Here is a 12,679-nt window from a genome sequence, read left to right as displayed (position 1 = left end):
TTTGCCATGCTTAAACTCTTTCCTTTAAGATGCCAGTCAAGAACTGTATATATATACACTAAGTTTCTCAGCTCAACAAAGTTGCAGGGAAAAAAAATACAGAGACATTAAAAACCCCTTTGCTACTAACACCTATGTCTTATAACTTAGAACTTAACCCAAACTTCTGGGTCAACGGACTGCTGCAACTGCTCTTCCTCAATATATTTCAAAAATCAGACTTTTAAGATATAAGTTTATAACTGAAGTTGCTAAATATGTGCAGTTGGTTTTTTGGGGGGTGAGGAAGACTGGCCCTGAGCTAACATCCATTGCCAATCTTCCTCTTTTTGTTGAGGAAGACTGTCCCTGAGCTAACATCTGTGGCAATCTTCCTCCATTTTCTATGTGAGATGCCGCCACAGCAAGGCTTGATGAGTGGTGTGTAGGTCCGTGCCTGGGATCCGAACCTGTGAACCCCGGATTGCTGAAGCAGAGTGTGTGAACTTAACCAGCATGCCACTGGGCCGGCCCCCATCTTTTTTTTTTAATCTTCTAGTCCTAGATATGTTCAATTCTTAAAAAGAAGAAGTATTAAACTAGTAGGAAAAAATACCACAATTCTTAATTATTCAAGGGCTTAATTTTTCAGGAGTTTCAATCTCCTTTTTTTATTCCCTATTTTGAACATTTCATTATTTACCAGCAATCTTACTAAATATGGGCAAAAATTTAAAAAAGGACAAAGAAAACGACAATCAATCCAGGCAGTGATGTAACTCAGCAGCAGGACTGGAAAAAGGTTTTTGGTAAAGCTGTTATCCTAGTGCTACTAGCACAATCAGAGAGGAAATCTCACTTACACATGGCCTCTGTCACACACACCCAACTTGTATGCGAACAGGACTATTGACACTGGGAGCAGTAAATTCAGCAGTCCAGTGGCAACAGGGCGTGCTCCTCTTCCCCGCTAGTATTGTTTAGAATTTCCTCCTCCTTTCTCCCTCAGCCAGCTGCTCCCTGGCACCAACCCTACTCAGTCTAACTCCTCATACCAAAGTGGGATCTGTTGTGAGGACAATGACAGTTATAAAGAAAAAGGAAAAGGAGAAAAGCCCTTTGGGTCGACAGATGCTGGATATTTTCATGCGCCTTCTTTTCCATGATAAAATGTCCAGGATACTCTCAGTTTGGTTCTTTTTCTAAAATGCACTCGAATCATACTTTAGGAGTTTTGTGGTTACAATCGAGATGTAATTTTTCCTTCCCTGGAAGGTCTTAGTGGAAAAAGAACTGGAAGGAAACCTTTGTATTCTGAGTCCCTAACATTACTAGCAGCAAAAACCCAACTCCAGAGGATGATATGTTTACATTACAAACAAAAGAGCAGGAAGAGAAGCTGTAAGCCTGCATCCTATTTGACAGTGGTTCAGTAAGGGCGGAAGCAACGGGGGGTGGCAGTGGAAAGGGAACAGAAACAGGTAGGTCATTATTGGCACCAAGAGAATAAAAGAAATGAATGAGGAGGAAGATTACTTGGGACTTAAATAAGACTCACTGAGCACGTCTTACACACCAGATACTGTGGCTGACATAGCACCCGCCAAGAGTCAGCTGTTTAGTGAAGGAGAGTCTTGGTGGAAATAATTTCACTAATAAGAGAAGCAGCAGCAGCCAGTATTCGAGTGCTTCTTTATGCTATCCATTCATGTGCATTATTTCAACGAATCTTCACTATAACCCCATGAACCAAATAGTGCTGTTATTTAAATTTTTAAAAAAGATGGCTCGGAGAGGCCAAATAGCACGCTTAAAGTTCCACAGTAAGTAGAATAGTCTAGATTCAAAGCCTGGTCTTGTGACAGAGTCTAAGCTCTTAATTATCATGCCACACTGCCTCGATGCAGAGGGAACACTCAGTTCTACCTATGAGTCAGGAAGTTTACTGAATGTGGTAATACTTGAGTTCTGTCTTGAAGGATCATTCATTCGTTTAATAAATATGAATGCCTACAATGTGTCATCTACTGTGGAAGCACTGGGGATAGAGTAGGGAACAAGTCAGAAGATTCCTATTCAAAGCATAAAGGGAAAAACAATGAACAGGTAATTACATCCACCTACTCTCCAAGCCTTCCTTTAACCACCTATTGGAAGAAACTTACCCCTCCTCTGAACTCCCATTGCACTTTATTCTAAATGTTTCTTTCAGCAAAGAATATGTTTCCCGTTTCTTCACGTTATTTAATTTTTTCCAATTATCAGTGACACATGCTCATTATAGAAGATGCCATTTACCACCTTCTCTCTTGCAATACTGCATTTGCATACTTCTTATCTTCCCTACTAGAGTGTAAGTAGCTTAAGTGTAGGATAAATGTCAGATTTCTCTTGCTATGCCCTACAGCATCTTGCATGTAGTGGATAGGTTAATATTTGTTGAGTGCAAAAAAAAAAGAAATTCAGTTTTGCAGACAATTTACTGAACTGAACTGTTTCTCTTTAACTGTGAAAAACTGAACAATGCTTTTATGAATTTCACACCATAACACAACAGCAATGCACCTCTTTTGTATATTAACCCATCAACAGGCTTCCATTTTAAATCAGGTTTAGAACATTCTGATACCCTGCCAAATTTATCTGAGAGTCCACCAGTATCGGGTACCCCTGTAGAACATGATCATGTGTGGTCATCGGTTTCTCCTGTGTTCCCTGTCCTTCCTATAATCGAAAGCTGCCAGAATAAACCACTCTGGAGAGGCCTCCCACAATTCAAAGGATTACCTCTGTTAGTTTCAGGTTCTTCAAGTATCACAAAGGAATCTTCATCAGCACCCAGCCGAGGCTTGATGGAAACATCTACTCCCAGTTGCTTAAGTCTATCCAGCGTGAACCGCCTCACTTTTTCAGGTGGCACAGCTGCTGCTGATTTAGTTTGCTGGCTGGGCTCTTCCACGTTCTCCTCTGGTTCTTCTGTTTTTTTCAGGCCTTCTCCCTCCAGGGCATGAGGTTCAGGTGCCACAAGACCTCCAGCCTGATACTCCCCAGTGTCCTTGTTCCCAAGGAAGCTGGATTCCTGTTCCACCACTGAGCTGTCCCCAGGTGAGGATCTAGCATCACTCTGATTCTGTTTCTCCTGAATTTCTAGCTCTTGGCCTCCCATCAAATCCTTACGGCATGACACGTCTGATCCAGCAGTGATCTGCAGTGTCTTTGAAACTACAGGCAGTGCTTTAATTTCCTTTTCAGATCCCGCACCTGTTGTCTGCTCAGACTCTTTGCTATGGTGGTCACTATTCATCTCAGTTGTATTTGCAGTGTCTACGATTTCTTTGTGATGACTTGACTGATACTTAGATGACCTAGAGAAGGGAAAATGAGCTGAAGTTGAAAATTATCCTCAATGTGAAACATTCTCACTCCTTAGCACATAATGAATCAGTTAAATCAGTTTTAAGGGAGTGAGGAATCTGAACTTTTTACACCATGTGTTTGCTACAAAACTGAATGTTTACGAAAATTATAATCAAAAGGAAAGAGGGTTCTTACTTCAGTAGCGCCATGGCATTTCCTTGGCAAGTGGGCCGGGGTTTACGTTTGAAGAACTCATGAATGGTTTTATTCTCAGGCATATGATATGGAAGATTAAGTGCAGACTCTATAAAATGGAACAAAACAAGCAAATACGTATACTGTATATTCTGAAATGTCACTTCATGTTCAGTTAACTAAAGAGTACAGCCAAAGCCATCACCAGAAATGGAACAATCCTGGCTTTAATAAAGACAGGACCTAAGTACAAAACAATTCCCTAAAGACCAATGGCTTTTAAACCTAGTTGTGAAATCAAACTGATGCAGGAAGTTTTCTAAAAATATGGGCTCTTGGAACCCATTTCATGCCTAGTGAATCAGAATTTCTGTGGGGCCTAAGAATTTACACATTTGAAAGGTTCCCAAAGGAATCCTGATGCAGTGGGTCCATAGAAAACCATTAAAAAATCTCCCTCCCTACCACCACTACAGTTCTAGAAATTTCTTCAGTTTATACTAATGTTCCAGAGGCTTTAGAACAATGGCCATTCTCCAAGATCAATTCTAAACTTGATATTATAATCCAATTCATATTAGGAATGTTGAAAAAAACAAAAATCCCGAACATCCAAGTTGAGCTTACAAAGAAATACTGCGATTTGCCTGCAAGTTTATTGTACTGGCTTGTATTACCTCGAATAAGGCGCTGAGTCTCACTATGCAGTTTTTTTAAAGCTTCCTTACTTAACTTGGCTGCCTTTCTTTCCTAAAAGAGAAGAAAAAGTAAGATTACATTAATGCTATTATCCAGAAAGATAGATATTCATCCCTCAAAAGTTTGCTTTCTCCAAGAAAAGAGGATGGAGGGGGCACAGTAAGCACCAATAAGTTCAATACAATACAAACTCAAGGAGCTCATTTATTTGCAATTCACATAGAATTAATTCAATCTAATCCATATTTTTGTCTCTACTATGTACAAAGCAATATCTTGAGTACCAGGAAAATATGATAGACATGAAAAAATGTTTATCCCTGAGAAATTCACAATCTCCTGGTGAAAGAGATCAACATGACACCAAACAGGGCTCTACCTCACCTTTCTCATGCTGCCTTTTGATAACTCACTTTCTTCTTCAAATGAATAGCCTCCACTCTCCAAAGACAGTTCCTTTTTCTAAAAGAGAAGATTACAAGTTGAATAACACGGACAAAAATTAAACTGAAACAAGAGGCTGTTGCTTATTCACAGATGGCTTTTGTCCTCCAACATCACATCATGATACATTAATAGTAAATCAGTAATTATCAAATAGAAAATTTTAAACACACAGCATTCTATAAAGCCTAGAAAACAAATTAGAGTCTCAAATGGAGTTTGGGCCCTCATTTCTTATACCTCTGTATCACGTATTTCCCTAAGGAGGGACACTGACTCCCAGGGAGCTAAAGATAATCTTAGCAAGAACGATTATGCTTGTAAACACTCAGGACGATAATGCTTTGACGATGCTTCTCTTTGATGCCCTTCCTAAAACCCTACAGGTTCATTTCTTAGAGGCCACAGGATTATAAAATTTACATCTCTGCCCCATTATTTACCCGCTTCTTACACAACATAAAGTATCTTACTTTTTTTCCCAACATTCCTATGAGGGCAATCAAAATACTTAGTTTCCAAACAAGTTAGTATGTCTATCACTTGTACTCCAAGATTTTAAAATTAACAGCTGAAAAACTTAAATCAATTGACATGTGTTTTTCTTCAGTTAAAATAAATCAGGTTCCAAGAGTAAATCAGAAAATAAAACAAAGGTTAGAAGTGGTGGTGGCGGGGGGTTAGGTCTTATTACATTCATCTTTTACTTGCCTTGTGCTTTTTTACTTTGTTTTTCACAGCTGCCCTTATTGATTCTAATGACTCTTCATCTTCCAATGGAGAGTTATTTTCCTCCTCCAACCCAGTTTCAAAAAGGTCTTTATCCATAAGAAGACAGCCACTATCGTTAAATGGCTGTTCCATATCATCTTCCTGGATAATGCACAAAGAAAGGCAAAGTCCAATCATTTCAAAATCCAATATTTTACAACATCATATGGCAATTTGCATCAGGCCAGGAAAAAAACCCCATCTTTCATTAATAGACAAATATATGGCATTCTAGAAGATTCTCACTGGTTCCTAACCCACAGACATCCTTTGAAGTCCATGCTGTGGTTTTTATGCCACTGTCCATATTAGCAAATAAGTTAAATACTTATTAAGCAACTAGTTTATAAAACTTGAGTGTAGTTTTTCTAGTTAGCAAACAAGACTTCTGATGGATGGATGCATGAAAAATCCTCCTTTGAAAGTTAATTTTCATCAGATCAGAATGAGCAAAGAATTACCCCACGTGCTCACAAAGAAAATCAGAAACCTATTTATTTGGAAGTGTCTTCCATGTATCCGAAATGGAGAATAAGACCAACAAGTTTTAAATCACTCACAATACAAAACAATCAACTTAAAGCTATATTCTGAGTACAGAAACAACCTCAAGAAGTAAAAGCAACTTTTTCTAAAATGTTAATCTGCCTTCAAAATAGCAAATTATTTTTTTTAATGTACCTCATTTTTTGTTTCCTTCTTTTTTAGCCGCCTAATTTTTTCCATCTTTCTCTCTTCTTTCTCAAGTCTTCTCCTTGATTTTACTCTTGCTTTTCCTCCAGTTCCTTCTTTATCACATATGGGTTTTTTGCAAATCTTTCTGTCCACTGTAAAGTTCACAGAGTTTTCAGATTGGAGACCCAGCTCTAAGCAAGGTGTCTCTTGGGCCTCAAGATTTTCCTGATACGAAGACTCTTCGATGTCACTTTCGTCTCTGTCTGCCAGAGTTTTGTAAATTCTTCTGACTTTTCCATTTTTTCCAGCGTATAAATTCTCCTTATTTTCCTCCTCCACACTGTCATAGGTATTTTTCTCTGGAGAGGCATTTGGGTCCTCTCTTTCAGAATCACTGTCTTGTAGCACCTTCCTGCTTTTTAATTTCTTACTCACAAATATCTCTTCATCTGAATCTGGAGGAAACACAATTTTTTTTAGAGGTCTGCTGTCATTTGGCCTTCCTCCTAGTCCCACTACTCCTCAAAAACATCCAATTATCCAAGTGATATATCACCTTATGAAATTATGTAACTATCACCAAGAACTGATTGTAGCAAAGCAAATCTAAAAATACATTTTGAAAAACATTTTCCCTGGAAAAGTGTCTCTTACTGAGACATGTAATTATATATATTTACAATGTGTAAAGTTGTTCTAATCCTTCTGGCAGGTGTTAAAAATTCTTTTATTATAAGATGAATGCATTCAACCAGGCAATGTGGTAGCTTCTAGACATTTTATACATTCAATAATATAATAGAAATGGATTATTTTCAAAAGGGTACAGCTTATTATTATGCTTTTATAATAAAGCAAACAATAAGGTTAGGCATTAATAATTTAGTAAATCAAGAGAATAATGAGGGGACTGGCCCCGTGGCTGAGTGTTTAAAGTTCCATGCACTCTGCTTTGGCAGCCCGGGTTCAGGGGTTTGGATACCCAGTGCAGACCTACTCCACTCATCAGCCATGCTGCAGGAGCTTTCCACATACAAAATAGAGGAAGATTGGCATGGATGTCAGCCCAGGGAAAATCTTCCTTTCCAAGGGAAGAAAAAAAAAAAAGACAATAATGAAACTAACTCGACCCACTTACGACACAAGCCCCCACATTCTGTTTTTAAAAATAAAAGTAGTGACTGTTACAAACCTCTTTCACTCAAGGGCCCAGTTGTTTCACAGCTGCCCTGTCCACTGTCTGAAGGACTATCTGCTTCTTGTGGAATGAGTTTTGGATCATTGATTTCTAGGTGAACCTAGAAAATGAGAATATACTTTACATTAACCAGCAGGTGACAGAAAACTCTAAGTACATAATAATATACAAATCATCATGCGATCATCAGGCTGAAATAAGGAAAAAACCCAATATAATGGTTCAACGAAGGGATGACATTAAGAATTACTGGACAAAAAACAAACAAAAATTCATTGTTCACCTTTGAAGGATGCTATAGAACCAACTCTTTATTCTGAGTAACGGTAAACAAATGAAAATAATCAAGCATTTATTATGCTTTTTCTGTATGAACTGTTTCTCAGTGTACCCAAATAACATCACACAGATGCAATCCAGATATGGAAAACCCTATAGGACAAACTATGTGGTTTCTTTAACAGTAACTTGCAAGGAAAAAGAGAGGGAATGGAACCTATAAAGAGAGTTAAGATATATACATAAACACACATATTAACACTTGCAACATGCAGACTTTGTCTGGATCCTGATTCAAACAAACTGAAAGTATATGTAAGAGTCAAAGAAACATGAACACTAACTTGATATTTAACATTAAGCAATAATTCTAAAATTTTCAAGTGTGGTAATAATATTGTGGTTATCTGTTATGGAAAGCCCTTATCTTTTAGAGATGCATGATAAAATATTTGTGGATGAAATTATGTTTAGAATTTGCTTCCAAATTATCCAGTGAGGGGGAAAGTGGGTGGGGGTGTAAATGAAACAGGACTGCCATGATTTGATAATTGTTGAGGTTAGGTGATGGGTTCACTATACCAGCCTTTCTATGTTTGTACATGTTTGAAATTTTCTGAATAAAATCATTCTAAAAGTCACAAGGGAAAAAATCTGAGGAGGGGTATGTTAGGTGACTTGACCAGTTAGTGACCACGCTGACCCTAGATGCCAGGTCTCCTACCTCCTTGGGGTTCTTAGGGCTCTGAATCAACTTATTGATAAGGGGGAAAATATTAACATCTGTAATGTATAGGGCACAAGGCTTCATCCTAATGGTTTCTCAAACAATTATCAAATTGATTTGAATGTTTGGTACATTTATTAAAATAATAACCAAAGATAATGCATGCTGCGGAATCACTGAGGATCACGATTCTCCCCAAAATTTAAAGCAGTAAGACTGTTTGTGGATGTGCAAAAAGTTTAGGTAACCACAAAGCTCAAAAACGTACATAGTGATGCTCTTAATCACTCTATTCTTGGCAGCAGTACCAGCAACAGCCAGGGCCAGGAACAGGATGAGGAGAGAGGGCCTCAAAAAACTTAGTCATCAAGATAATACCTTAGTGCAATATTAAAAAAAAAATCAAATTGGCAAACTGTGGTTCATGAGCTCAGCTGCCTGTTTTTGTAAATAAAGTTTTATTGGAACCAGGGCCGGGATTGGGGTGAGTCGAGCTCGGCAGAGTAGTGCAAGGGCGGGGTCGGATCTGGTCTTTATTTAAAAGTCTGATATTTTGTTCAAAATCAAATCATGGAATCTTTGTATTAATTTTTATTTTTAAAAATATTGCATTAAAATATGATCTTCATTACTGAGTCTTTTTGGCGCCCCCTTAAATTGTGCTCCCAAGGCAAATGTCTCACCCTAGTCCAGGCCCGAGAAAAGAACATAGTTTTGAAAACAGATGTTTCTCTGCCCAAATCCGCCAGCGACCAGTCAGCCACCAACCAGGAGGCCCTGAGGCTCTACTTCCCCTCTCGGGGCCCCGTGCAGCGACCTCAAAGGCCCCTTCCAGACCCAGTGTCGAATTCCCTAAGACTCCCGCCGTCCATTTACAGAGAATCCCGCCCCGCATCCCAGCGGCCCGGTTCGGCCCGGAATTTCTTCTCTTTTGGGGCGCTGTGGGAGGAAGAGCTCCCTCGGCAGGAAACGCGCCAAACGGGAGCGCGGGTGGGGCGGGTGGGGCTGAGCAGGGGCTGGCCGCGCCGCAAAGAAAGAGCAACACGGCCGCGAGACCAGGGCGCGGGAACCCCAGCGCTGGGGCTGGACCGCGGAGTCGCGGACCTGCGGGGACAGCCGGGCGATCCCGGGGGGCCGCGAGGCCGAGCCGCGCGGTGCTCGCCGGGAACTGTAGTCATCCCAGACGCCGCGACCGGCTCCGCCAGGTTCGACCCCGGCCACATCCCATCCCTTGGCGCCGGGCCCCCGCAGCCGCGGATGGAGGCACGTTCACGCACTCACCTCGGAAACCACTTCGCCCGTCATGACTCCGGCCTTCCCAGCGCTCCGCTCGGGATGAGGCAGATCTCCGGTTCCGTGAGCCGGGGCGCGGCTGCTCCCGCCGTCTGCAGCCCCGCAGCGCCGTTCGAGCTTTCGCGCCCAGCCACAGTGGAAGCCCCGCCCTCCACGATTTACACCAATCCAGAAGAGGCTTTCTACATGAGGCCACGCCCTGTCTCCGTCCTACCAATCACGAAGCGCCTCGGCCAGCCCTACAAGTATACAACACTGTAATCCGAGTTGGATTGGCGGGTGGAGGCTGCTCTTGTAAACTAAGCCTGGGGGAGGCTGGAGGTGTACTTGCTGTCCGGGTGGTCGGGGCTGTCTGGCCTTGCGAGAGCGCACCAGGCGAGTGGTGGACTTTGACCTTTGACCTTTACCACAGCGCCACAGCTCCCATCAAGCACAATTTGAGGAGTAAACCCTCCAGGCGGGAAGTGAGCTGGGAGAAAATCCACGGGCACCCCAGGGCATCCCTGTCCCGTATTTGAGCGCCCCTGTGGGGATTTTCTCCAGGACCTCTATCCCTGGAGCCGCTAGATCCTACCTGCCCCTTCTTGTACACGGCAGTCACACCACTGAACATCAAAAAAGGAAAGTTGTATGGGCTGCTCAGATACCAAAGAATATCCTTGGGTAACCTTTATAATTTTATTTAAGGTTAGTTCGAGGATGCAGAAAACACCCACCCATCCCACTCCTAGACTCTTTGGACAAGGCAGGAAAAAGAATAAAAGGTCTGGAATCAGACTAATCTCAGACAGTTCTCTCTCTTGTCACTGTGCTGGTTAGTATCTTTTTGCCCTGTCAGGTCCATTCTCTGTCTTTCCTTATCCTACTCTGTCCAGGCAAGGCTGACTTCTCCCCACTGCATCACCAGAGCTCAGAGCTCCCTTGCCCTTCGGGTTGACTCAAACTACTGGAGGATAGTTTACCAGATTACTGTAAGGAGATCAGAGGGCACCAAAAAACAAAAGTCACAGTAGTTACTAACCCCACATCACCCGCATGAGTCTATCCACTGGTAGGGTGCCCAACTCATCCCAATTTCCCCAGGACTGTCCCAGTTTTAGCATTGAAAGTCCCACGTCCTGGGAATCTCCTCTGGCCTAGGCAAACCAGGATAGTTAGTCACCCCATCCACTGGCCTCCTCTCCCAAGCTTCCTGCTGGGTTCAAATAAAAGTTCTCTCTCTCCATCTTCATTTCTTCACCTCCTCACCACTTCTCAACCCACTTCTGCCCCCACCAAGATCCCACCATCCATCCTCTTCTCTCACGTCTAAGTCTATCTACCTTTTCACCCACTTTACTATTAATTTCTACCCTGATGATCCCCAAATATATATCCATAGCACTCTTTCCTCATATTTGGAGGGCTAGCATTTATTGGGGGCTTACCCTGTGACAGAAACAGTTACAAGAATTTTGCAAACATTGTCTTGTTTAATCTTCACAGTAATTGTGTGAGGTAAGTAATATTACTATCTCTATTTTAGCAGATGAGGAAACTAAACCTTTAAAAGGCTAGTAACTGGGGCCAGCCCTATGGCGTAGTGATTAAGTTTGGTGCACTCTGCTTTGATAGCCTGGGCTCGTGGGTTCAGATCCGGGGCATGGACCTACACCACTCGTCAGCCACGCTGTGGCAGCGACCCACATACAAAACAGAGGAAGATTGGCACAGATGTTAGCTCAGGGCAAATCTTCCTCAGCAAAAAAAAAAAAGGCTAGTAACTGGTGGAGCCAATATTCACACCGTGCCCAATCTGACCCAGGAGCTCATATTCCAGGGACACCTTGCCTGAGCACCCTCTACATTCTCCCTCCATCTTCTGTTTTCCTCGATAACACTTACCTTTGCCTGAAATTTTATTTTTATGTATTTGTATGTAATTGCTCCAAGAAAACAGGCACTTTATTCTCTTTAACACCATATCCTCACTATCTAGAATGGTTGTTCTCAAACTTGAGAATGCATCAAAATGATCTGAAGGGCTAGTAAAAACAGATTGCTGGACCCCACTCCCAGAGTTTCTGATTCAGTATCTCTGATGTAAGCCCCAAAAATTTATTTCTAACAAGTTCCCAAGTGATGCTAATGCTGGTAGTATGGAGACCACACTTTGAGAACCAAGGGTATAGAACATACCTGGCTCATGGTAGAGAAATCAGTCAATATTTGTTAAACTAATTAATTCAGTCACCTGACAACTATGTTATTCTTCTTGACCCCCCTCTGGAAGTGAGTAAATGAGATAGTAGTCCTGACATTAGCATTTTGAGAACTAATTAGCTTTTTCTTCTCTTTGGGGAGCACCTCCTCAGTCACCAGAGAAACTGACAGAGAGAGAGAGAGAACTCTGATCTAGACAGCGGGTGGAAGGGGTGAGCTAGGAAGGGGAAACCTTTTATTCTACATGTTAATTTGTGCCAAACTAAAGCGAGTCTTTTTTTGGAATTAGCAATCTGTATTCTCAGTTGGGGTAACTGGCGCCATAATCCATCACTCACCAATTCAGAAACCTGGGCGTCATCCTGCCTCCTCTCTGTCTCTTGACTCTCAAGGTCAATCATCCAACAAGCTCTTATGATGTTTATAGATGGCAGCAAGGGAAAGATCTAGAATGTTCACTTTGCAGGAATTAGCCTAAACCTGTCCCACAAATGGCTTTGTGGCCTTTGGAAATCATTTAGCTTCTCAGAGCCTTGTTTTCCTTATTTGTAATTAGAAAACATTGGATCAGATCATGATTCTCAAATGAGTTTAATTGGCAGAACACCTAGAAGTATGGCACTCTACAGGAAATATTGTGCAGTACTGACACACTTAATCTGGTCATATAAATTAGGAAATGTTTTCACTAGTAGGATCTATCATTATATCACACATGATCAATATTAAAAAAAATCTAAGGTTACCTGTCTGTGAAAAAATAAACCATGGAATTTAACATGCTCAGCCCATTCCAAAGTCCTATTTAGTTGTTTGCTGACAGACAAACAAAAGCAGATTCCAAACGCTTATGAAAGTTT

At 41.4% G+C, this 12,679-nt stretch overlaps 1 protein-coding gene across 1 annotated transcript in view; it reads right to left on the bottom strand.

Annotated features, from left to right (window-relative positions):
* Positions 1 to 9,856, bottom strand: part of CLSPN (claspin) — a 31,333-nt gene extending 21,477 nt beyond the window's left edge. Inside the window, exons 1-8 of the mRNA XM_001503668.5 lie at positions 9,606 to 9,856; positions 7,313 to 7,418; positions 6,127 to 6,575; positions 5,386 to 5,547; positions 4,615 to 4,692; positions 4,209 to 4,281; positions 3,532 to 3,640; positions 2,767 to 3,344 (exon numbers count right to left, since the gene is read on the bottom strand). Coding sequence (XP_001503718.1) covers positions 2,767 to 3,344; positions 3,532 to 3,640; positions 4,209 to 4,281; positions 4,615 to 4,692; positions 5,386 to 5,547; positions 6,127 to 6,575; positions 7,313 to 7,418; positions 9,606 to 9,629 — 1,579 coding nt within the window. The 5' untranslated portion in view covers positions 9,630 to 9,856. The remainder of the gene's footprint in view (positions 1 to 2,766; positions 3,345 to 3,531; positions 3,641 to 4,208; positions 4,282 to 4,614; positions 4,693 to 5,385; positions 5,548 to 6,126; positions 6,576 to 7,312; positions 7,419 to 9,605) is intronic.
* Between the last annotated feature and the right edge of the window lie 2,823 nt (positions 9,857 to 12,679).

Source organism: Equus caballus, chromosome 2, assembly GCF_041296265.1.
Source record: "Equus caballus isolate H_3958 breed thoroughbred chromosome 2, TB-T2T, whole genome shotgun sequence".
NCBI classification, from domain to species: domain Eukaryota; kingdom Metazoa; phylum Chordata; class Mammalia; order Perissodactyla; family Equidae; genus Equus; species Equus caballus.
The sequence above is the reverse complement of the archived record's forward strand: the minus strand, read 5'-3'. Positions and strand labels throughout refer to the sequence as shown.